Source organism: Mytilus galloprovincialis, chromosome 2, assembly GCF_965363235.1.
Source record: "Mytilus galloprovincialis chromosome 2, xbMytGall1.hap1.1, whole genome shotgun sequence".
Lineage (NCBI taxonomy): Eukaryota > Metazoa > Mollusca > Bivalvia > Mytilida > Mytilidae > Mytilus > Mytilus galloprovincialis.
Window position 1 is genome coordinate 25118054 of NC_134839.1, and position 22902 is coordinate 25140955.

At 32.0% G+C, this 22902-nt stretch overlaps 2 protein-coding genes across 2 annotated transcripts in view; one reads left to right on the forward strand and one right to left on the reverse strand.

Annotated features, from left to right (window-relative positions):
• The window catches only part of LOC143063218 (cullin-1-like), a 30917-nt gene extending 18541 nt beyond the window's left edge, over nucleotides 1-12376 (reverse strand). The window contains exons 1-10 of the mRNA XM_076235222.1: nucleotides 12278-12376; nucleotides 7474-7717; nucleotides 6430-6610; nucleotides 5748-5915; nucleotides 5304-5445; nucleotides 4430-4593; nucleotides 3734-3896; nucleotides 3112-3242; nucleotides 1785-1892; nucleotides 593-699 (exon numbers count right to left, since the gene is read on the reverse strand). Of these exons, the coding sequence (XP_076091337.1) occupies nucleotides 593-699; nucleotides 1785-1892; nucleotides 3112-3242; nucleotides 3734-3896; nucleotides 4430-4593; nucleotides 5304-5445; nucleotides 5748-5915; nucleotides 6430-6610; nucleotides 7474-7610 (1301 nt within the window). The 5' untranslated portion in view covers nucleotides 7611-7717; nucleotides 12278-12376. The remainder of the gene's footprint in view (nucleotides 1-592; nucleotides 700-1784; nucleotides 1893-3111; nucleotides 3243-3733; nucleotides 3897-4429; nucleotides 4594-5303; nucleotides 5446-5747; nucleotides 5916-6429; nucleotides 6611-7473; nucleotides 7718-12277) is intronic.
• A 126-nt stretch (nucleotides 12377-12502) lies between these two features.
• LOC143063223 (uncharacterized) lies at nucleotides 12503-22471 on the forward strand. The gene is made up of 5 exons (XM_076235229.1): nucleotides 12503-12655; nucleotides 17451-17570; nucleotides 18426-18532; nucleotides 19290-19439; nucleotides 21263-22471. The coding sequence occupies exons 1-5, from the start codon at nucleotides 12649-12651 to the stop codon at nucleotides 21395-21397; spliced, it is 519 nt and encodes a 172-aa protein (XP_076091344.1). The 5' UTR covers nucleotides 12503-12648; the 3' UTR covers nucleotides 21398-22471.
• The last annotated feature ends 431 nt before the right edge of the window (nucleotides 22472-22902 follow it).

Genomic DNA, 22902 nt, shown 5'->3' on the forward strand with positions numbered 1-22902 from the left:
AAAATAACTTCAACAATGTTACAATTTAAGCTTTGAAGACTTATAAACTTATACATGAAAATGTGACATTTGTGAGTTTAACTTAATTTAAAAGTCCAAAGGTTATCTAGCCAAACATAATCCAAATTGACTTTCCTTAACTACAATAAACAATGTATAGACCCGAAGAATGTTTACATTCCCAAAGCTTTTGAACTCATTAGACTGAGGTTGAATTTACCAAACTTTCTTTTTCTCCAATTCTGAATTTTACTGAATGTTGAAAAAATTTGCCCTAATACCCACACAAATACTTGAACATCAGTTAACACTTTATGTCATATACTGGAAATGCAGAAATTATTGCGAGGTTTTCATTACTGCAAAAATGCAACAGAGTTGTTAACGCAATAATTCAAACTCGCATTTTGAAATATTTTATATGAATTCAACAGGATTTTTCTCAAAATCATAAAATTAAAATTGCATTTAAGTCTTACATGACAAAATCACAATAAATAAATGCACGCAATAGTTTCTGAATTTACAGTAATGCTTCCAACTTTAAATACAAAGGAAAAGCAGATTATAAATTTTAACAGAACTGACATACCTCTTTTTAAGTAAAAGATCACAGTATCTTGCTAACAATTCAGGTGATTTACTCGAGGAATTAGCTAACTTTGTTACTGAATTATTATTTATAAATCTACCACACGCCTGAAATATAAAACTTTGGTTACTCACTATAGTTGTATCTATAATCTATTACTTGCCTGAGGTTTATATTTAATTGCTATATAATAACCTATCTAGCAATTCAATTAAGGTTAATTTTGTCATTTAATCATTTATCATCAATTTCATGCGTTACAATATAAAACATAAGTTTTTACTCAAGTGAAGTGTTTTATTACCAAAGAAAATGTTATGACAGAGCCCTTACAACATTGCAAATGCTCAAATTTAAAAAGCTTAATTTTAGGTTTATAGGAGAGGTTTTAGCCTTAATAAATATGTTTAACCACACCAACTTTTTAATTCGGCCCTTAGTTATCTCCTTTGAATAGTTTCATATTTTTCATGTCTGGGCCTTTTATAGCCAACTATACAGTACAGTTTTTTCCTCCTTGTTGAAGGCTGTATGGTGGCTATTATTTACTTAAATCCACTTCATTTGAACTCTAATTGATAGTCGTCTCATTGGTAATCATACCACATCTCCTTATTTTTGTTTATACACCAACAGTCTACTTTAACAGTGCATATCTTAAATCCCTCCGTATCAAACATTCTTTTTTATCAGTATGATGCAATCATTTAGTAGACAAACAACCATAAATGACACTTGACCAAAACTAAGAACTTTTTTTCCTACCCAACCACACCATTTAAATGGAATAGCCCTCATCACAGTTGTATTCTTTTAATTTCAACAATAAACAAATGATACAGTTGTAATAAAAATGGAATGTTGTTAAATTATTTCTAATTCTTACACAAAAATGTTATGAAATTATTTTTTACATACTTGATTCTCACAGGATTTTTTTCAATAAAAAAAAAAAATCATCAGGTTTAAATTATTAATGCATTGCGAAAACGAATATTTCATCAATGAAATTCCAGTTAGATCTTTTTATGAATACCCTTTTTATATTAGATACAAATTTTATTAAGTCTGATAAAGTTTTTTCGTAGGTAAGACGTTTCAACCTAGGCACTACACAGGCGTCATTATGGAGTAAAGGGGTGGCGTCAAAAGGCATCATTATGGAGGAAAGGGTTAATGATATATAACTTACCTTATCTAAGGCTGCCACAAACCCTGAGTCATTACTAAATGCCGTCAGCACTAAGGCATGATATTTCTTATGAACATCTAAAATTGTCTGTACATATATCTTAGGGTCCTGTAAAATTAAAAATAATAAAAATTTGTAAGGGTTCCGCGGAACCCAGTGTCTCGCCTATTTTTGCTGTAAATTGCAGACTCAACAACAATGAGGGAAAAAATCAATAAAAATATTCCTCTTGTTACATGTACTATTTTATGATTGCAAGAAAATCTAAGTCCATTTAAAAGTAAATTACAGAAAAAACTGAGTAATCTTTTTACAAACTTTACTTCTGGATACAATATTATGATCATAAATAAGCTTCTGTCCAAGTTTGGTACAAACCCAGGATAGTTTAAGAAAGTTATTAAAATTTTTAAAACTTTAACCACAGAGTGAATGTAATGGTTCCCTGGAGAAAAACTAAGTCCATTTAAAAGTAAAATATGGAAAAAATGGATTTATTTATTTACAAAATTTACTTCTGGATACTATCTTATGATCATAAACAAGCTTCTGTCCAAATTTGGTACAAACCCAGGATAGTTTAAGAAAGTTCTAAAAACTTTAACCACAGAGTGAATGTAATGTTTCTCCGCAGAAAAAACTAAGTCCATTTATAAGTAAAATATGGAAAAAATGGAATTTTATTTTTTCAAAATTTACTTCTAGATATTATCTTATGATCATAAACAAGCTTCTGTGCAAGTTTAGTACAAACCCAGGATAGTTTGAGAAAGTTATTAAAATTCTAAAAACTTTAACTACAGAGTGAATGTTTTGTTTCCTCGCAGAAAAAACTAAGTCCATTTATAGTAAAATACGGAAAAAATGGAATTTTATTTTTACAAAATTTACTTTTGGATACTACCTTATGATCATAAACAAGCTTCTGTCAAAGTTTGGTAGAAATCCAGTATAGTTTAAGAAAGTTATTAAAATTTCAAAAACTTTAACCACAGAGTGAATATTTGTTGACGCCGCCGACGACGACGGAATGTAGGATCGCTTAGTCTCGCTTTTTCGACTAAAGTCGAAGGCTCGACAAAAACCATGGAAAGTTATTCATGATCTTTTTTTATAACCAAAATTGTAAAAAAAAATGTTCGTCATATTGAACATTTGAAATCATATTTATGTTAATTTGAGTATCTAATATTCTATTTAATATAATAACATAATAGGAGATAACAACAACTAGGTTAATGTGAATTAGATGTCCACTGTGGACAAGTTAACAGTAAAATACACATGAGAATGTAGTGAAGATCTAATCTACAGGAAATACACTTACATTGAGCCCAGCCTCTCCACATTTATCTATAGCTTCCATTCCTTGGTTATATATATGTGTTTCTAACAAATTCTTCAGTTCTCCCAGACCATCCTGTATCCTAGACACCAATTGATACATTCTTCCTAAATCTAAAAGAAAATGTGAATAGTATAAATTACCTTCTGCCTCCTTTGTAATGACTAAAGATAAATGAAGTTTTTGGTTCTAAATACTTTGTGATATGTTAGAGGGTGGTTTTTTTTTGCCACAGAAAAATGATACAAATCAAAGTAAGTAAAATCAATCAATAGGAGATACATTGTAACACTGTGTACTGAACCCTATATACCGGTAATAGTTTTGTTAAAAATTGTTTGGAAATTTGGCTTTGAGTTACAGACAGACAAATGGAAAGGGCTTTACTCATCAGATCAACTGACCAAAAATTACCATTCTGTTTAAACGGTTTCTGAGGAAAATGTGACAAATCTTCATTTTTGAACAAACAGTTAGACAAGAGGATTTCAATATAGCTCCACTTTTCAGTAAGGTTAAATTTCAGAGGACACTTCCAACGGAAATCATTTGGAGCAAACGCTCTTTTTTCTTAAAAATGTTTTCTAATTTTCCCCATACTAACCATCATTTTTATCATCATGTAAGAGATTCTGGAATTCACAGTGGAATATTTCCAGATGTTTCTCTATGAGAACTTTCTCACACTTCCTGGCTAGAACATCTTGTGTACTTTCATGTAAATACAACTGTACTCTCTTGTGTTCTTCCATTAGTCTGGCTTCAGCCTAAAAATATACAAAAAAAGTAAGATTATCAGTCAAATTTGTCAAAACCTGTCAATAGTGTTATTGCAAGTTGTTAAAGCATGTCACTAATTCAGTTTTCATGAACTTTTTCATCAAAATTATTAGTGTTATGAATTACTGAACAGCAAAAGTTAATTTTACCATGGGTTGACCCATTATGCAGATATTTCACCCCTCACAACAAAATGTTGTCATACATTTTAAAAAATACTTCTTATATAACTACAAATCTGAAAACTGATCAAAATGGTCTATGAGTTTGTCCTCTTGGAATTAATTATTGTGTCCTCATTATGAAAGATTTGATAAAGTTAACTTGAAAAGATGAAAACACATAACATATATGTTTTATATTGGTGTATACACAGTTGGAAAAATTTTCATCTAAAGAAAACACAATACAAGTTCTGCATAGATAGCCTGTATAATTTGTTATAACAATGATAATTCTAAAAGAATTTAACTTAACTTCTAAATGCCATCTCTTACATTCAACCAGTAAGTTATGTTACCTTTTTCATATATTCTGTAACAGGATTTTGTCTGAGAAACTCTGTACTCTCTCTTGTATAAAACTGTTCTGTATCATCCAAGAATGGATTCTCAAAGTGATCTTTATAAACACTTAATGTGGGACCTTTAGTAGAAGGGTCATCTTCATTCAGGCCAAGCTCAACTAAAATGGACAAAATTTGTTGACATCCTATTTGAACACATATTTCATAGATGGTCTTCAATAGGATTTTAAAGATTATAGTATATTCAGCCTTTCAAATAAATTACATTCTCAGGGTATTTGTAGTAAACACTCAATGAAAGACCTTTTTATTGAAAGGTCATCTTCAATCAAGAAAAGCTCAACTAAAATGTAGACAAATTGTAACCTCGACTAAATAGTAAACATATTTTAAGAAACAAATCAAAATGGCCTTGAATAGGGTTTTTAATAAAATAGATATTTGGCCATTCTAATTAATAATTAAGAGATATATGATATGGTGAAAATCTATAATTTTTTACTTATTTTTAATGATTTAAAGGATTACAATCAAATATTGGCCAACACAACAGCAAAAGGTTTCAACTTATTTGATTATGTTTTTTTTCACTTGACAGTATCAGCTGTTTACCATAACAATTAATTAAACCACTCAGCGGGGCACTGACAAGTCTGATGATAATGGTTTCACCATATCTACTCACCATAACAATTAATTACACCACTGACAAGTCTGGTGTTGATAGTTTCACCATATCTACTCATCATAACAATTAATTACACAACTGACAGGTCTATAGTTAATGGTTTCACCATATCTACTCATCATAACAATTAATTACACCACTGATAAGTCTGGTGTTAATGGTTTCACCATATCTACTCACCATAACAATTAATTACACCACTAACAAGTCTGGTGTTAATGGTTTCACCATATCTCTCCTTTTCTATTAGTTTAAGCACAGCATTTGTTACTTGTTTATTCAGTGGTTTGAATAAATTATCTCTCCATATAATTAATGCAAGCTGAAACAAATAAAAAAGTGTTAAAAGTAGTTTTCTTATATTTTTTCCAGTTTTCTCCCTATACACAAATATAGACAGCTACTTCAATTCTCACTACAATCCATGAACTCACAAATTTGAAGTTTATCAAAACTGACTGAAGTGGCAAAGATTTCTGTCATTACAAATCATATGTAGGTGTTTTTGTTTGAGATCCTATTAACACATGATTAACAATAAAAAAAAATATAATTTGATGTACCTTTAAGATGTAATGTTATTGTTTTAAATAACCTATAACTTATTCTTCTGTTAGTACTTACAGAATAAATTTCATAAATGCCTTTAGTTCCTTCGTCACATTCTCTCCTGACCCAATGTCTGTTTAGATAGGCACACACTCCATTTAATACCTTACTGGAAAACTGATAATCCTCCCATTGTTTGGTGTAGAATGATAGAACCTGCTCATCAAGAAAATCTTGTCCGTCCTGTTGGAGATACATGTAACATTAAAATTTGACATATAAAAAAGTGCTGGTGAAAAATTTGGCAACGTCCATGTTCAGAATATAAACCTATGAAACTGACATAAAAGCCAAATGTATAATGTTTAAAACTTTTCCCCCCTTTGGTTTAAACAATGTTAAATGTGTCAAGAAGAGCAATATAAACAATTAGAAATATGGGCTGTTGATCACTAATATATGATATCCTTTAAGGCCATAAAACAGTGGCAAGGGCAGATAAAAATGCATTCAAATTTAACGTCCTGTTTCCCATAGGTTCTGCTTCATGAAGAATGTTATGTCCAAATTGCAAGAAAAAAATTAACAGTAGATGTTTCTGTGTATGCATTTGTATCAAGAAAAATTGTCCAAGGCTTTTTATTATATAAAATTATAATTGAACATCATATCATTGAATAGTGTTCAATATAAATCAAATTGGTAAGTCTGATTTCAAACAAAAGAAAGTAAATGTATAACATGATGTGTAACATACCCTCAACACTGTGACCAGGTAGGATTTAAGAAAATCTTTTAGTCTTTTATACAGCTCAAATCCAACAAACTGGGCTCCTCCTGTTGGTGGTTTTGGGCGACGCCCACCTTGTGCCCTTGAAGATGACTGTTGACCAGCTTGTCCAGACTGATGAACACTTGTACAGTAATTGTAAACATGTCTAAGTAAGCATTAAGGAAGCATTATTTGATTAAATGACAAGTTCACATGTGGTTCCATTTGTTCATGTTTACCAGTGCTATTTAGAATTTGAATAAAACAGAAGTGCACAGGATGAATTGTTTTACCTGCTTTACTGACCGTTGAGTTATGTTAAAATAATGTGTTTCATAGTGGCTTAATATTTTCAAAACCAATAATGTTCAAAGCTTTTTGCATTTGTTATAAGAAGAAGAAGAAGATATTTATTTCCAATTATGGGCCCAAAAGGGCATAAACATTAACAACATCAATAATTTTCATAATACAATACAAACAATGATATAAAAAAAAATTAATGTCAGAGAACTATTCAAGTTCTTAAAGAATATGTAGATAAAGAATCTATAGTATGTTTTTTTTTTAATATAATGCATCTTAATGCAAGTGTAGTTGCATACCCGTAGCCAGGGGGGGGTTCGGACGAACCCCCCCTTGAAAACAAATAAGCACTGTTAAAGTCAATGTTCTGTTCGAATTGTGACTGTTAAAGTCAAGTTTTTGAGTCAAACGAACCCCCCTTTTGAAATTCCTGGCTACGGGCCTGAGTTGATATAAATAACAAACAAGCAGCCCAAATATAAAGTTTGAATTGTTTAAACCTTACTTTTCTAACTGCATGTTATGCAGCATGTAAGATCATTGGTTATAAACCCCAAAATTCATGGTATTAATCTCTCCCCCCCCCCCTCCCCACCTACTAAAAATTTGAAAATTCAGTTAAATTTACAGTAGAACACATCTATCATTTGTCTATGTTTAAACTGAAATGTTTTTATTAATCTCTGAATGAATCACAAATTCACATTAAATGTAAAAGGATACGTGTATAGTTCCATGTATCTGTTTCTAGCCATGCTCTGTCGGTTGTATACATGTTTGATTCCTCCTCGTAGATCATCCCAAATCTGGTCTAATCCAATCTGCTTCAATCCATGTGGATTCTGACGTGATCCTGCCATTTTTTAACCTTATTTAAATCTTGAGTAGAAATGTTATAAGCAGAAATTTTTCACATCAAAGTCAGTTGATATCCATTTTGTGAACTTATAATTAATCAAATCTGGATCTAAAATTTAAACAGAATGAAATAATATATGAAACAATAAACATTCAGTGCTGAAGACATGCCTGACATGCTTGAAAATACATACAAAACAATATACATTCAGTGCTGAAGACATGCCTGACATGCTTGAAAATACATACAAATGTACAGAATAGGTAAAAACTTTAGAAGATATTGGTAGATATGTTTTGTGGATGAAAACAGACTTCATGGGCCAGATCTTCCTTCAAATAAATTCCAGGCCTCTACAATAACTTTTTTTTCAACTTGTCCAGTAGGACAAGTACATACCAAAACTTACCTGTCCAAATGAAATTGTAACTTGTCCAAAAAAATTCTTAATATTAACCTTTTTTGCATTTCAAGTTGATTCAAGGAACAAAATGAATTAAAAAAAATTGAACAGAATTTGATTTATATCCTTTGAAATACTTTTAAAAGATATGAGCCATGAACAACTGAATTTAGTTGTGTCACAGGACTTAGGTTCTAGTTTTTATCAATGCTAAAGTCTCATCATACTTTGCACATGAGGCACCATCTGATTGGCCTCTAAATGTACACTCATTGGATTTTTATCCTATTTTTTTAAAAGTTGAAAAAAGTTTATTCAAATGCAATCAATAAAAAGCATATGAGGTATGATTGTCAATGAGACAAAAGACCAAATGACACAGAAATTAACAACTATAGGTCACTGCATTGCAAGTATTGTTTTTTTTCTACATAAAGATCAAACATGATTTGATGATTTTTATGGTAAATAATTTCCTCATTCTTATTTAAAAAATATGTTATGGACATTGGTATTAATTATTATAAAGCAACAAAATAAGTTAGGAAAAGAAGTTCTGATTTGTCATGTTTGTCTTGGTCCAGAAATTTCTACTGCCTTGCCAAACTGTATATTAATCATGTCTATGAAATATGTCTCCTACAGTGCCCAACTGTCTATTAAACTTGGAGCCGAATCATTTCCGAGCTGGTGACAAACTGTCTTTTAAAGTTACCTTATCTAAAAAGTGCATGGTTGAATGGGATCGGTAAGACTGGTTTCTGAGAAAAGTGTGCTTTTTACCTGTTAAAAGTACTTGACAAAGAACCAGTTTTAAATTATCGATTGCAAGTCTGAGGGGTCTTGAGAAATAAAAAGTTCAATTAGTTTCAGTTTAAAAAGGAAAGATGTCAAACAAATCTTCTTTTCTTGTTTTTTGTTAATAATTATACTTTGTTCATCAAAGTTGGATTAAAATTTATTTTCTGCGATTCTACTTGTCCCATCGGACAAGCTTGGTATAGCTTTTACTTGTCGGACCATTTTTACCTGTGGTACCGGACAATTGGACAAGCGTTATTGTCGAGGCCTGAATTTAGCCAATTTAACAGTCCTAATGACTGATAACCAAAGTGTGTGTGACCCCATAATTTGTAGCCAAAACATGTTAAGATATTGTTTTCTTGTCAAGATAAAAAAAAAGTAAAGTTTACATTTATCATTTTTTTTTTGTACTCTCACCAAACTGACTCTAATTTTCCACAAAACCAACCTATTCCACTGTCCCAGGATAGGGGGAGGGTTGGGATCCCACTAACATGTTTAACCCCGCCACATTATTTATGTATGTGCCTGTCCCAAGTCAGGAGCCTGTAATTCAGTGGTTGTCATTTGTTTATGTGTTACATATTTGTTTTTCCTTCATTTTTCTTATATAAATAAGGCCGTTAGTTTTCTTGTTAGAATTGTTTTACATTGTCATATCAGGGCCTTTTATAGCGGACTATGCGGTATGGGCTTTGCTCATTGTTGAAGGTCGTACGGTGACCTATAGTTGTTAATGTCTGTGTCATTTTGGTCTCTTGTGGACAGTTGTCTCATTGGCAATCATACCACATCTTCTTTTTTATATATACTAGCTTGTTTTCTTTGAAATTGTCAAATAATACTTCCACCAGTATCACATGTATTATGCTATAAATTATCAACATGTTTTTTGGTCTAAACTGAGTAAAAACATGCATGACTAACAAAATCGACTTCAACAATGCAAATGGTGCAAATTAAAGAGAAATAGGGAAATGTAATAGTGATAATTTAGTGTTTCCTGCAGCTTTTAAAAAGGGCAGGGTAATTGTTAGCTCAGAGGGCACATTAAGCGCGATAGACAACAATTTTAGGGCACTTACTTAACATAAACAGGCAATTTCTATAAAATGGATTCATTTAAAAAATACTAGTTTAATGACCTCTTAATAGTTATTGTTCAAAATATATACATGTAACAGACTTCTTTCTGGGTCTATCATATTCTTGATGTGGGACCACATTGAAAAAAAATGTTGGTTTGCCAAAGCCAGAGTTTCATAAAAAAGATCAGGGTGATAGGTTGGTTTTTTTTTTAAATATGAATGGACTATTTAAAATGATTAACTTAAAGAATTTGTCTGGTCATTTTTAGTAACCAAAATTTAGTAAATTACAAAAAAAAAAACTTTACAAATTAACCCCTTCCCCTCTACACCCTTTTCCAAATTAAATTAATATAGATACACCAAGTTTATTACTTTCATGGCACTACCATATCAGCTGTTTATTTTAAATGTCTATAAATAGCCAGAAATAGTTGTCTATTACTTAGGTGTTTTATCAAGTATTTTTCCCCGCCTAAAATGATCATGTGACATGTTTGTAAACAAAAGACAACATTTCATCAAGGAATTCATTTATTTTCTGGATTATTCTGCTTTTAATAATTTAGTTTGGATTTTTATTCATTTCATTTAAGGTACAGTCAAGCATTTGTATTTAAAAATAGTTTGCAAAAAATTTTTACTTTTCACTTTGACAAATGTCTCATGATCGCCGTTCATTGGCTTGTTCAACCATGCAAACAATGTATATTATGTAAATTACAAATCTATCAGCTGTCAAAAATATTGATCTAAGCAATCGATGTTTTGAAATCGTTTTCCGGTTTAGTTTCTTGTCAAAACAATGTCATATCATTAATCTTCTAGGCAAAACGATGTTTCTGGGACTTGGGGGATACAATCAGGACGCGTGATTAGTATCTGTATTCACTATTCAGTCTATTGCAGTTTGCTAATCAGCTGATTACGAAATCGATTACAAAATGGCGTCCTAGTGAACTTTTGTTTACGTTTGAAGGGAAATAACTCGAGTGGTATTCATAAAATATGTCTTTCAGTACCGTAAAGGCATGGCGTCAGGAATTTCGACAAAACTAGGGCAGGGCGCCAAATTTTTTCCCCAAAAAGGGCAGGGCGTCGAGAAATCGCGGCAGGGCGCCATTACACGCCAAAACCACCTGTAGGAAACACTATAATTTAACGATGGAGGGGATCATTTGACGGTGGCAGCAGATGTTTGCACCATCATAAATCAGTGGAGACCCCTGCTATATACAGAATCAGAACTGGCATGACTGGTAAAAGGGACAAAGGATTTTTTCTTCCATTTTACCAATCATAAATGTTTCCCAATACAAAATGTAACTCTGTTTGATCAGAAGAACTAAATGTCAAAGTTTTTAATGAAATTTGTGGAGCTTGTGATACAAATGTACATATTCTGTAGATCTGGCACATTTATTAAGCAATTATATTTTGTAGACCAATTTAAGAATTTTTTAATGTTGGAGTTAACCACTAATCAGCTTTTACTATGAAGTACATATGTAATACACCTTATCGCTATTTGTCCGCCATTACTGGATATCACACAAGTTCCCGTAATATTTTGACGTCATAAAACAAAATATCTGACGCCACAATGGAAAAGTGATTGTTGTATGCGTCAAAAGTTCAAGCGGCCGGGTCAGCCGGGATTAGCGATAAGGTGTATAGCTTCCGCATGTGACATTGGAAATGTATAGAGAACTGCATGAATGTGACAGTTATTGGAATCTTCTTACACTACATTTGCACAATGATATTAAATTTTGAGTTAACATATGTGATTGCGCTATCCTACTCATCTTTTTTTAACTGAAACACGACAATATGGCAATGTACATGAATATATTGACTATTGGTGTAAATTTGTGAAGACATTTGTTGCATCTCAACTTCAAACAGGTTCTCACTCATACTCAGAAGTTTAACCAACAAACTGACAAATTCATTAAGAATCCAAGAATTATAAATATGTTAATTTTCCCTCTGTACTTTAAAGTGTCATTGATAAAAATAAAGATGAATAATCAGTTCCTTGGTCCTCCTTTATGAGTTTATCTGTTGAATGATATATTTCTGTTTCTTTTTTTAAAATTCATTGTAAAAAATGTAGCCCGTTTTTAAATAATAGTGTAATCATTCAAACGATCCCATTAAAACAAGTTGAGATGTTCAAATTACAAAGAACTTGGACAAAAAATTCGTTGTTTTAAAAGATAACCTCTTCAAAATGGCGACCGTCCATATCATTTTTGACAAAAGTGTGTTTATTTTTGAAAAATCTGCTGAACTCTAACACAAATCTGTTATGAAATATGACATTAATATAAAAACGTGAAACTGTGTTACATTAATTGATTTTTTTACCATTTATGTAGTCGTTTCCTATTGAATTTCATTTCATTATGGAATCAATAGCGATTGACCTCATTTGGATTGTCTCCCGTTTGTACAAAAATTCCCCACAGAGGGCGTTAAATGCTAAACTATTTGATAACAAATCTTAAAATATTCATCCAGTTTATTATCCATACATAATAATTTATAGAAAATTGAAAATAATGATTATAACAATATTCATATCTAATTGACGAACCTGTAAATTTAACTTTTTTTTACAGATTTACTGATATTGTTTTGTTATCTTTTATAAGGAATCGTGAGAAATCAGTCAACCAGAACTGATGATCAAAGCTCACAAGAGAGAATTGTAAACAATATTATTACGAAATTTTAGAATGTCAGGTAAGAGACGTACAACAGTGTTAAAGATCTGCTAAAATTATCAAGTTATCCAGGATAAAAATTATTACTGTCTATAAAAATGAGAAGAGAAAAACTAAGGTTTATTTCTACATGTTCTACTAAATTAATATTTTTTGTTTGTTAATCTACATCCTTGTTTACAAAGATAACAACAACATAATAAATGTTACAGGCAAATTTAGCTAATTCTGATAAGTTACTTGTACATGTATCAGTTAAATTAAAATTTAAACATTTTTATTAATTTCAACATATTATTTTTATGAGCATGTTCTGTCAAATTAAGTTCTTGATGAGGTGGGTCTCATTGGCCTTGGGTCCAAGCGTGATGCAGGATTGGCTGGTTTTTTAAAGAGTGACATGTGAAAGTCGAACAATTAAGCATGAAAACTGGAAACGAAGAACGGCGAGACACAGGATACAGGATTCTCACTAAACAATTAACGGGATCCGGGATCAGACCCCCACTCAATGAGACCCCTGATGAGGAGACCTACCTGAGCTAATTTCACAAAAATTCTTTATGAATGATTCACAAAATGTGCATAATCATGATAATTTTAAAACATTGATTTCTGAAAATTATGGTCTTATAGTGCATTGGCGGATCCAAAGGGGGGGGGGTTCCGGGGGTTAGAACCCCCCTTTTTTTGGGCCGATCAATGCATTTGAATGGGAACATATAGTTGGAACCCCCCCCCCCCCTTTGTCCTGGGTTGGGAACCCCCCTTTTTAAAATGGCTGGATCCGCACCTGTAGTGGGTCATCGTGGTCATAATTGAATAATAGGAAGAAATTTCAAAACCAGTCTTTAGAGGCTAGTTTTTCTTTATCTGAAGCAATCCCTGCCATGCTAGTTTTTGGGGAAGACGGCTTCAAGCCGTCAATCCCCAATGGGGTTGACCAGAGTGACATTCCCTCACATCATTCATTTTGTTTTTATAGTGTGGAAAAACCCCCAACAAATCTTACTGAGAATGATGAGATGGGGAGACACAAATGAATAAATTGACTTTAAACACTTTTTTACACATTTCCCTTCTGTCTCTCCCGAAATTATCGTATATTGAGCTCTCCTTTACACTATTTACGTTTCTTTAACAATCCGGAAAAATCAGTATGACGAGATATTCTAAATATATCATACCTACATTATATTTTATAGTGACGTCATTGTTGAAATGCCACACTACGCATAAGCAGGGATATCCTTCACTGGTTATTTAAATCATTCTCAAAGATTGTGCACCTATTAAAAAATAGTATTTGTTAAATTTAAACATAATGATGGTTGCTGTAGATGATTCAAACATCAACATGCAATACTTTAATTTGTAGGTCAACAACTTTCAAAGTAACCAAAAGTCCGAGGGGCTACATAAGATTGGGGAGAGAAACAATCTTTTCCATTTTTTTCTGTAAAACTCTGTTTTGAGAATCTTCCTCCAATTCAGGAGCACCTCAATTTATGAGCTAATTATCCACTAAAATAAACACTTAAAATGTGACATTTAGTATATGATAAGAAGTCTTCCATTAAAACTAAATTTTGTGTACCAACATAATCATTGTAATAGTAACAAAAAAAATTACAAATGTTGCATTTTGTAGTTTAAACCTATTTATTCATGAAATTTTACAAATATTTCAAAATGTAGGATTTGGAAACAAGCTTCACACAGTTCGCATCAATCATATTGGTTTTTTTAATTAGTACATGTATCCCTGTGATGAGAGATGTAACTGGGAACTTTATCAATGGAAATTTAAAACTGAATAGATTTTTCAGTCCTAACTTTTTTAAGAAAAAAATTAAAAATCTTAAGAGTACTGTCACAAAAAGTGGAAAATGGTCCTAGCTTGCAGTTCAGTCGTACACTATTAAGATTTCAAAAATAATTGTAGTTGTTGTTAAATGACAGAATTCAACTAGTTGAATTTTAGATAATTAAGTCTCCCAAACAAAGTTTGGAGACTTATTGTTTTTGGTCAGTTCTTATTATTTTTATTATTCTTCTTCTTCCTCTTCCTCTTCCTCTTCCTCTTCCGCCACTTTAAAAAATGAACTTGTCCGCAGCGTTTCTCCAAAACCGCTTGTCAGATTGACTTAGGATTTCGTTAAATGGTAGACTAATATGTCTAGGTGAGCCATCAATCTTTCGTTTGTGCATTAGGGTCTATTAAGGGCTATTTTGGGGGGTAGAAAGAAGGGAGGGTTTTACTATAGAACCCTATGGGATTTTATTTTCTAAAAATTTCAAATGAATATAACTTGAAAACTGTAAGTGGTAGATACATGCAGTCTTCAGAAATGATTATAGGACAATAAAACAAATCACATGAAATATAGGGGGAGTCCCTGGGAGTTCATCCCCACCCCCTTCAATTTGAGAATATGCTTATATCTTGTAACCGATCCAGATCCCCACCCCTAAACCATATATATTCCTGATTGGGACAATAAAACAAATCAAATGCAATTAAAGGGAGGTACCCGGGGGTCATCCCCACCCCGTTCAATTTCATAATGTGCTATTATCTTGTAAATGGTCCAGATCCCCACCCCTAAACCATATATAGTCTTGTAGGGGACAATAAAACAAATGAAATAAAGTTAAAGGGAAGTCCCTGGGGGGTCACCCCACCCCCTCTTGTTTGAAAACTTGTAAACGGTCAACATCCCCACCCCTAAACCATATATATTCTTGTAGGGGACAATAAAACAAATGAAATGAAATAAGAGGGAAGTCCCTAGGGGGTCACCCCACCCCCTCTTGTTTGAAAACTTGTAAACGGTCAACATCCCCACCCCTAAACCATACATATTCTTGTATGGGACAATAAAACAAATCACATGAAATTAAATGGAAGTTCCTGGGGGTCACCCCCACCCCGTTCAATTTGAGAATGTACTATTATCTTTTAAGTGGTCCAGATCCCCACCCCTAAACCATATATATTCTTGTAGGGGACAATAAAACAAATGAAATGAAATAAAAGGGAAGTCTGGAGGGGGTCACCCCACCCCCTCTTGTTTGAAAACTTGTGAACGGTCAACATCCCCACCCCTAAACCATATATATTCTTGTAGGGGACAATAAAACAAATGAAATGAAATTAAAGGGAAGTTCCTGGGGGTCGCCCCACCCTGTTCAATTTGAGAATGTGCTATTATCTTGTAAACGGTCCAGATCCCCACCCTAAAACCATATATATTCTTGTAGGGGACAATAAAACAAATCAAATGAAATGTAGGTAACTTCCTGGGGGGTCACCACCACCCCCTTCTGTTTGAATACTTGTAAATGGTGGAGATCCCTACTCGTAAGCCATATATATTCTTGGGACAAAAAATCAAATCAAATGAACATATGAATGGCGAGTTATGGGAGCTTTGTTTGGGAGACTTCGTAACAGCATCCTGTTACAATTACTTCTTGTTAACTATCAACTTTAATTGAATGTTTAGATTTAGAAGATGCAGGCAGATCTCTTCCATTGGTCTAAATTGAATCCTAAACTAAAGAAACGAAATTACATTAAACAACAATTGATTCCAATAGTGTCAACCTTCCACATGTTCTAGCTGTTCTTTTTTTTCATTCTTTATATGAAGACTATCAAAAGATACCCCCCCCCCCCAATAGTGTCAACCTTCCACATGTTCTAGCTGTTCTTTTTTTTCATTCTTTATATGAAGACTATCAAAAGATACCCCCCCCCCCCCCCAAAAAAAAAATGAAATAGAAACAAGGGCCGTCTTTCCCCTCAGAGCTATTCAGCTCTTTGATTCTTTATCTGAAGCAATCCCTGCCATGCTAGTTTTTCTTTATCTGAAGCAATCCCTGCCATGCTAGTTTTTCTTTATCTGAAGCAATCCCTGCCATGCTAGTTTTTCTTTATCTGAAGCAATCCCTGCCATGCTAGTTTTTCTTTATCTGAAGCAATCCCTGCCATGCTAGTTTTTTTTATCTCCAGAATTAGTTTTACAGTAATGATTACAGCTAACATTCAAAATGAATTGGAGAACAGATCAATTTCCAACATATCATCACACTTAACTTACATGACTTAAACACATGAATTGGAAACAAAACTAGGACCTATTTCAGGCTTGTGTGATTTGTAAAAAATGTTTTTCATCAAGACTTAATTACATCAGCCAATACAAAACAATGATCTGCAGCTTAGTTTGTAAATCTGTGTTTCTTTACATAAGTCATGTAAGTGTACAAATGTACCTAACAATCATCACTTGTAAAAAATATACCTGGCAAGTGCTGTAAAAATGTATATGGGCCTATGAAAAATCCTGGAAAAAATGGACATGCATGCAGTTTTCATTTAGATACAGTCTATGGTTAACTTCTTGGGAACATGATTAAACCATTTCAAATCTCCACTGAATTTCAGGAAACATTTACAGAAGCTTGTTAGCAAAGAGAACAACTAATTCCACTGTCATACTGTTATAGTGTACATCATTTAATGATGTTTTTAAATATATATGAATACTGGAGATGTACATCTTCCTTTAACATGTAGAATGAACCCTGCATATATCATGTATATCCTACATCTTTTATTTGCACTTGTTTGCTACACATACATTATGTTTATTTTATATTCTGCAAATATATATATATGTTTTTTAGTGGTTGTTTTTTCATTCTATTAGTTTTGTGCTTTGCCATTAACTGTTGGTATATATTTTAATTAAATAGTTATTATTGAGCTATATGTATGACAATAATTTTTTTTTTGTTCTCTCCAGGAAAACCAAATAAGTCACCTTACCAAACACCAGGGTATCCTACCCAGGGTTATCCCACTGCTGGTTACCCTACTCAACAATATCAGCAAGGGCCACCAGGATACAGTAGTAGCTTTGCTCGTAAGTAATTGAAGTACATGTATTCAACATACCAGTAACCTAGAATGTAGTTCTATCAAGTGAACCAATACCTGAAGAGGTGATTGTATGATAGGGTAAAAACTAGTGGATTCAGCTAGGTATTCACAGTTGTCTTAAAATAAATAAAAATATGTCGCCACAAAAGACATCAACACTCAAATTTTCCCAACATGGTATAGGTAAAAAATGGTGTATTTTAGACTTTGGATCTGCACATACATGTATCTCTTTTGTCAAATTTTTAATACTAAGAGTAAAATGCATGCTATACTTATTACTTCATCATGATCATAGGGACATTATAAAAGTTATATTTATACACTAAAATAAACTGATTATATCATTCTATTCATGTATCTCTTCATATGTTTGAAAAGTTTTACCATATTTGTGATTTCAGGGGCTAAATAATAGCTTTTATCATACTTTCTTCTTTACAAGATGACAAAAGTAAAACCTCAACTACACATAAATAAATTAGTACTAAAGATGTTAAAAATAGTACATGTATAGCTTATCTAAGTGTGAACACACCTACTTAATGGCAAAGTTAGCTCAAAGTGTGAATGCACTTACAGACTGGCAAAGTTAGCTCAAAGTGTTTTAAAGGTACTCAATCTACTGAACTCATGCCCTGTTGCTTTACCTCCTATAGCAAAATCATGACGCACTCGCAATGTAGTTATAATGTCCAAGTATGTGACATCTGATCCATGCGATTAAGATGAAAATATGATTTTATATAATGTCCAATGCATTTTTGATAAGATCAAAAGTTTCTTCAACTTATAAAGCATGTAAAGTGAAAACCTTTGTATTTAACATTTTTAACAGATGGCTCACCAGCTCCAGGTATGACAGTAACTCACATGGCACAGTCTTATCAATCTCCTGGAGCCTATGGTGCACCACCTCAGGGACCACCACCACCCTATTCATACGTAAGTGTCTTTAATAGCATATGTATAGTAACTGCTGAACTTTTTTCATGTGAGTCATAATAATATGTTTAAGGATTTCTGAATATACCTGCACTGAGTGTCAAGTCTAGTAATTTCATAAGTTCTTTAGTCAGTAATTTTGTTTACTTAAATTTAAAATTAAATGGACAACCAACAACTTGATTTACGACAAAACAATATATAAAAATCAAATATGACAGGCAGCAACCACTGAATAACATGATCCTCATGAATTGGAACTGGCAAATACAGAATGTGGCGTGTTAAACATGTTTGTGAGTGCTCAATCCTTCATCTAATCTGGTTTTTTTTCTGAAAATGTTTGTAACAAGTTATAATTTTGTTATTATTCAATGGGAGTTTTAACAGCATAAACAATTTTGATTAAATAAACTAAATTTTGATAAAATGAAAGAAATATTATCGTAAAAACAACATTAGAGCTTGTCAATTGTCTAAATATTCATGAATAAAAATAAAATGTTCAATTGTTTTTATAATATCTCCTTTCGCCAATAATAATTAGGTCAGAACCAAGAAAGCAGTTTCTTGTTCTTAATTAGAAGGTAGTATGGAATCAATGAACATGCACATTTCAGTATGTAAAAGTAAGCATACTTTTTCTTGCAAAACAAATACCATTTAATTTAATTAAATTTAATTGAGCAGACTACTTTTGTAAAAAATGTACATATCCTTCTTGTCTGTTATAGTAAGTTTTTATTTTTTATTTTAGGCCCCTCCACAACAAGGTTATCCAACACAACAAGGAGGTTATCCAACACAACAAGGAGGTTATCCAACACAACAACCACAACCATTTGTAGCCAATAATGTCTTTGATTCAGGTGCCAGATTTGACGGAATAGCACAGCCCAATATACCTGTAAGTTTAAGAGTAATAGCAATTGTTCTGTACCAGCCATTAGTCATGCTTGTACGGGCTTCATTGAAGACAAACCACAACATCTGTATCATATCAAATCAAAATCATCAATAAGTACATGTATATAATTATGAAATAATTCATGGGGACTTGAATTTATACTGATATAAGCACAGGTTGGCCCTTTATACTAAATATTTTACCATGAGCGACAGCGAGGGTTAAAATAGTGGCATAAATGGCAAACTGGTTGTAAATTCAGTATAAATTCAAGCCCCCATGAATTAATTGTTTTCTAATAGGACAAATACAGCAATTCTTTTGGATCAAGGCGCTCAAGGTGTAGGCAAATATTTGCCGTTTTTAAAATAAACGCACTTTTAATTTGATGTTAAAGAAAGGAGCAAACTGAATAAGTGACATGCTTAAACTATTTTCAATAACATATTTAGAGAGGTTTAGATAAATTTAAATGATAATTTACTTGTATGTATAAAAAAATGGTTTATAAATCATTTTAGCATTGTTTGTTCCCGTTTCCTTGTTGTGATGATTTTCAGTTTCACAAGCGTCTATATTCGTAAAATGCTTATATTGTTACATTATCTTACTACGACATTGGGTAGCTCATTCATAAAAAAGCATATGACTATAGTGTATGATCGGAACAGCCCAAACAATATATTCATATAACCAAGTGTGTGTACTTAAAGCGTTTGAAGAATGTCATGTTAGACATGTTAAAATAATGTGTATATGATTTGGCTTTCCAAAATCAAAGAATCTTAATAATGTCAATCCTATTAAAGGGTTTGTTGTGAACAATGTTTATATACATGTCAGAGCTCATACAACTTTTAAGTATTCTAACAAGCAAGCCAATCTAAAACATCCTGTTCTATCTAACATACTCTATTAATTATTTGTTGTTATGATCTGTGTGTAACCACATGTACATTAATATCATGTCATATTGTAGTCATGGTTCATTGACTTCAGATCTTTAACATTGAACAATATTGAGTTTGTGTATATTTGTCAATACTTGCAATTAATAATTATTTGGTCATGTCTTTTTGGGATAACTTTTTAAAAGTTCAATGTATATATAGATTCTTACATTGTATCCAGTGTATTTTTAGGATAATTTTTTTTTAAACAAGTAGGTACGGTAAGGGCAGATTTTGGTCTCAAACTTCAGGTTCATCTGATGAAAGATTTTGGACACTTTTTAAACACTACAGTGTCTACTTCAGTCGATTCAATTAGTTTATGTGAAAGATATGAACTGATTTAGTTATTAAAGAAGATCAAATTCAAGCTTTAATATGAAAATTTATCAAATATGCCATAATATGTCACTTTTCAGATGGTTTTTGTCAAAAATGAAAGTAGCCTCATCTGTGTTCACTCTCAACCTTTATATGTGTTATGTAAAATCATCAAATACAACTTACATTTAAATATTCAGAATGAACTCAAATGCGGCTACATCCATTTAAGACGGAAACCGTCCAAAATTTAAGTCAAATACTAAAATTGTGAAGATTTCAGTAATTTTGCATGATTTAATGATGCTTGTCCCCGATAGATGTAGATTATATTGTCAAAAACAGCCCATATTTATGTAACAGAACCATTCTTCTGTCAAATAAATAGCTTAAAATTTACATTTTAACAATTTTGTAAAACTGATTTATTTTGGGTCTAAAAAAGGGGTCTTACTTGACCTACTCCTTATTATTTAAGTAATGTTTATTTTTCACATTCATTGATAAGGATTTCACATAAACAGAGAATTAATTTCTTCTGTTTGTTTTCAGCCCCCTCCACCTGGATATGCACCTAATGCTGCCCAATATGCCCAGATGCAGGGGCAGACTGTAATAGGAACACAACAAAGGAGTAACTTCTGGACCGGAGGTAGTGGAGGTGGATACACACTAGGAGGACTATAATTCTGTTACTATGTAACCCATTAACACTTCACACCAATGTCAAATCTTCAGCATTCTAAAGTAGTAACGACTGAATGAAATAAATATTATTTAGATTTTTTTTTTATAGGTGATTGGAAAATTAAAAGGCCAAAGCTTGGTTAGACATTTAGGTAGATTAAACTGTTGTGTGTATCAACATATATATGTGTGAATTTTTAGGGAATATTGGAATATTTGTTTGTCTGATTAAAATTAAGGTCTTGTGTTCATGATTCCATTACAAGGATCTGACAGCATTTTCTAACTTCTTTTTTTAAGAACTTTCAGGATTTGCTGGCTTTGTCCCAATGAAGCACACCTTAAAAAATTATAAGTCAGGCATTGACTGGTGTATTTCCGAAACAGAAATTAAAGTGTGTTGCCAAAGCATGGACACGTCACACATGATTGTGAGCAAATCAGTATTTTAATCAGACAGAATATTTGTATAATCATACACTAATCATATCTGAAATCTTTTAAATAAAACTTCCATTTTGCAATTTACCAGAATTTTACAACATTAAAATCAATACTACAATGAAACCAAGAAATTGTATTTCCACCATTTAATCATATGGTAATGTATCCACTATAAATTCTTTAATAATTTGGATATAACAGCAGTATCAAAGTATATAACAGATAGATATTATAATTAAAGCTTTCAAATAGGTACTAATTTAAAGGTAGAAGTCCATTAACAAATTATGGAAAACTATTTTCTCCAAAACACCATATTTTTTTTTCCACAGAAAGCACTGATTTATATCTCTATGTTTTTATAGAGTATTTTTTGTCATACATGACGCATAGTCAACATATTTTTTTTTAAAGTGCCTGTTGTTGAAATTTTTGTTGTTTAAATATTGATAGAATAAATATTCTATCTTAAAGATCAAAGTTTCATTTTTTGTAAGTATATGTATCTACTATTTAAGATACTTTTGAAGTCTTTATTGTATATATTTATTATTGTTGAATTATTGTATATTTCAATTGTTACTGTTTTCTGTGATATAAATAATTTTTCAATAAAGTTGCAGAAAATTCCATTGTTTTAATGTAGTAAAATTATATAATTCTTTCCTGTTAACCAATATATATTAAAACTAGATGTGTAAAAGCCACATGAATGGCCCTGTCCCAAAAAGTTAAAACATCTGCAATTTTAATAACACATGTGGACACAAACATGATGGTAGTCTCACATATCAAAAATCAGCTCAAAAACTGGAGGCGTATAGAAAAATGTCTATATAACTGTGATTTTCAAAAATTTTCAAAGTTGTAAACCCTTTATTTTGGCAAAAACTAGCGGAGCAAAACTTAAACTTGATCTGTAATAATCCTGGTTAGCTCACATACCAAAAATAAGCCCAATATTTGAAAGCATTTAGAAAAAAGGTCCTTATATCAGGTTGGGAACAAACCCTGTGTATGGTGATTATACTTGTATAGAGGGATAATCCTTCTTTAGAGGG

Coding starts and splice junctions, on each gene's coding strand:
- LOC143063223 (XM_076235229.1), top strand. Junction 17,571..18,425: donor ATACAGTAGTAGCTTTGCTC/GTAAGTAATTGA, acceptor CATTTTTAACAG/ATGGCTCACCAGCTCCAGGT. Junction 18,533..19,289: donor CACCACCACCCTATTCATAC/GTAAGTGTCTTT, acceptor TTTTTATTTTAG/GCCCCTCCACAACAAGGTTA.